The 3256-nt window shown below is 46.8% G+C and overlaps 1 protein-coding gene across 2 annotated transcripts in view; it reads left to right on the top strand.

Moving 5' to 3' along the window:
- Positions 1-3023, top strand: part of TMEM51 (transmembrane protein 51) — a 40856-nt gene extending 37833 nt beyond the window's left edge. For both annotated transcript variants that reach the window (XM_025048582.1, XM_006914337.3), the window contains exon 4: positions 1669-3023. In XM_025048582.1, coding sequence (XP_024904350.1) covers positions 1669-2077 — 409 coding nt within the window. In that variant the 3' untranslated portion in view covers positions 2078-3023. The remainder of the gene's footprint in view (positions 1-1668) is intronic.
- Positions 3024-3256: the final 233 nt, after the last annotated feature.

The following is a 3256-nucleotide window of genomic DNA, read 5'->3' as shown; positions in this document are numbered from 1 at the left end:
TAAGGGGAGTTTCACAGTAAGAAGCAGTATCAAAGATGTGTGTACCTATCGATTCTAGTCCTAAGAGCTTATCCTTGGGAGATGGTAGCACAGGTGCAAAGGGGTTTGTACCCACGTGCTTATCAGAGCATTGCTTAGAACAGCAAAACCTGAGAAACAACCTACATACCCATCAATCGAGCTACAGTATGACGTGCCCTTCAGTAGCCTTCTGCGCCGTCATTTCTGATCTGTTTGCTGACGTGGGACCCCGTCCTCCACATGGTGATAAGAGGCGGTAGCACAGCATCTTTGGTTAAGGTCCTGATCACACCAAATGTTGTGGCTGTGGAATTAGGGAAGGATCTGGAAAGGTGTTCAGCAGAATGTTAACAGTGGTTATCTCTGGGTGGAAGGATTTGGGATGTTTTTATTTTCTGTTAGATTTTCCTGTGTTGTTTAAATTTTGTATAAGTATGTCTTACCTTTATAGTGGGAGGGTAGTCGTTTTTGTTCTGGAAAAATTAAACCGACTGTCTGATTATAAGAGATAATCATGCACATTCTAGAAAACTTGAAAGACAAAAGAACAAAGAAGGAAAAAAGTCAGTCACCCATATTACTTGCCCCAGCCATGAGCACACACAAATTCATCCCTAAAAGAGATGAGAAGAAAACCCAGACAAGCAGTGAGGTTTCTGATGTTGGTCATTATCAACCCACAGGTTGATAATGGACCTGGAAAATGGCTATTGACATTATTCCCTATAAAAGGATTAAAAAAACACCCTGACTTTTGGGTTTTCTCTTTCAACAGTTCAATGAGAGTAAGGCTGAGCACCTGACCTGTTCTTTGAGTCTTAATCATGAACCTGGAAGATAAAATCACAGAAAAATTTGAAATACATACAAATTTTATATTCAGATATTCCTTCTACCTGGAGACAACCATTTTGCTTCAAATTGGCAGCTATTTCTTACATATTTATGTTGCCTTTGGCCAAAGGACCAGCTGGGCATCACAATAGCCTACTTTGCCTGTTGTTTGTTAAATGTAATGTTTAAAGGCGGGGGGAGGGGTGTTAACACAGATAATACAGTGTACTAATGGAGAATGTGACATTCATTTCTTGCCCTCCTGCTTCCTAAAGGTATGACTAAATCAGGTACCTTCCATGTATCAGTTTTCCTATCCATAAAATGGGTATCATAATAGTACCTAACTCATGGTGTTATTAGGAAGATGAAATTGGTTCATATGTGCTAAAGCAGGGGTCCCCAACCCCTAGACCACAGACAGGGACCGTTCTTTGGCTTGTTAGGAACCGGGCCGCACAGCAGGAGGTGAGCCGCAGGAGAGCAAGCTAAGCTTCATCTGTATTTGCAGCCGCTCCCCAGTGTTAGCATCACCGCCTCAGCTCCACCCTCAGATCATCAGGTATTCGATTTTCATAGGAGCACTGGTCCTTGGTGCCACAAAGGTGGGGACTGCTGTAAAGGTCTCAGAACAGTGCCCAGCTCATAGCAAACAGCTGAAGTGTTAGCTTGTATTACTTCTTGGACCCATTTCTTGTTTACAGGCCTGGTGTATGTGGACCCAGTGCCAACATGGGATTTAGAGTCCATCTATTTGTGGTTTTAAGCGACTGAGCATCTGCTAACCCTCCGTGTCTGCTTGTTGTCTTGCAGCCAAGAAGAGGAGGAAGAAGCCTCCTCGAGGTACTACGTCCCCAGTTACGAGGAAGTGATGAACACGAACTTCTCAGAAACCAGGGAACCAGACCAGAGCCCGAGGATGAGCATCTCTCTCCCTTCCTATGAGTCCTTGACAGGGCTTGACGAGACGACCCCCACGACAGCCAGGGCCGACGTGGAAGGCAGCTCGGGGAATCCACCCAGTAGGCAGAACTCCAAGTTGGCCAAACACCTAAAACCACTGAAAGTTCGAAGGATTAAATCTGAAAAACTTCACCTCAAAGACTTTAGGATCAACCTCTCGGACAAAAATGTCCCCCCTCCCTCCATCGAGCCTTTGACTCCCCCACCACAGTACAATGAAGTCCAGGAGAAGGCCCCCAATACCCGGCCACCTGACTGATGGTCCTTCTCTAGCGTGTTCCCTCTTGTCACTCACCCTCTGCACCAACAGACCCCAGTGATGCCGCTCCAGCCACAGTTGAGAAGCGAGGGGCCAGGTATATGCTTAGCAACTTGGGTGGGGGCAGGGGAGTCCTGTGATTTGGCGGCGATTCACATTCACAGAACTTCATGTAGCAGGTGCATCAGAAAGAGATGCTGCCTCGGATCCCATGATGCTGTGGACCCCATCTGGGGACGGCGTAGGCATCTTCCCCATCATCTTTCCTCAACTGAATCGCTAGTGACAACACGCCTCTCTCTAACTAGGAAAGGGTACCTAGCAGCTGGTTCAGATTGTGGTTTTGTTTTGCTTCCACTTGGACTGTTTTGTTTCAAAAGGAAAAACAAGTTATCCCTTTGCTTTCTTCACTAGAGTCCTGAACCGTGGTTTGGATACAACTCAGCTTTGTAGAAGGGACACGGAGCCATTTTTGTGAATTAAGCAAAACAAAAGGCTAGATGATGAGGCCCAGGTGGGGTTTTCAGAGCCCCCGATGCCACTGGTTCTTTGAGGGCCTAAGGCCTGATGACATATGAGATCTTAGTCTCGACTGGTACACTCAACTAGGCTCTCCTGTGTAATGGCAGGAAGGGAGAGCTGTATGGCAGCGGTTTCTAACCTTTTTGGCCCCAGAGACCGGTGCTCCTATGAGAATCTGATGCCCGATGATCTGAGGTGGAGCTAAGGCGGTGATGCTGGCGCTGGGGAGTGGCTGCAAATCCAGACGAAGCTTCACGCACTCGCCTGCCCCTCACCTCCTGCTATGCAGCCTGGTTCCTAACAGGCCACGGACCAGTACCAGTCCGTGGCCAGGGGTTTGGGGACCCCTGCTGTATGAGATGTTCTGTTCCTTCTAGACTGCCGTGCAACTGAGCTTTTATAATAAAATATTTTATATGGAGTACATTGGGTGCTGAATTATTTTAGCAGCTCTTCCAATACTGACTTGTTTATGGACAAATATCAATAATAACAACAGCTCATATGTACCAAATGATATATGCTAGGGGCTGTGCTAAGCACATCACGTGTTATCCCGTTTCACCTGTACCCATTTAGTAGGCTAGCTCGTGGAGGCTCAGGTTAATTAAGGTGCCCCATGTCACACCGCTAATAAGTGGCAGAGCTGGGATTTGA

Source organism: Pteropus alecto, unplaced genomic scaffold, assembly GCF_000325575.1.
Source record: "Pteropus alecto unplaced genomic scaffold, ASM32557v1 scaffold125, whole genome shotgun sequence".
Taxonomy (NCBI): Eukaryota; Metazoa; Chordata; class Mammalia; order Chiroptera; family Pteropodidae; genus Pteropus; species Pteropus alecto.
This window is presented reverse-complemented; position numbering and strand designations above follow the sequence as displayed.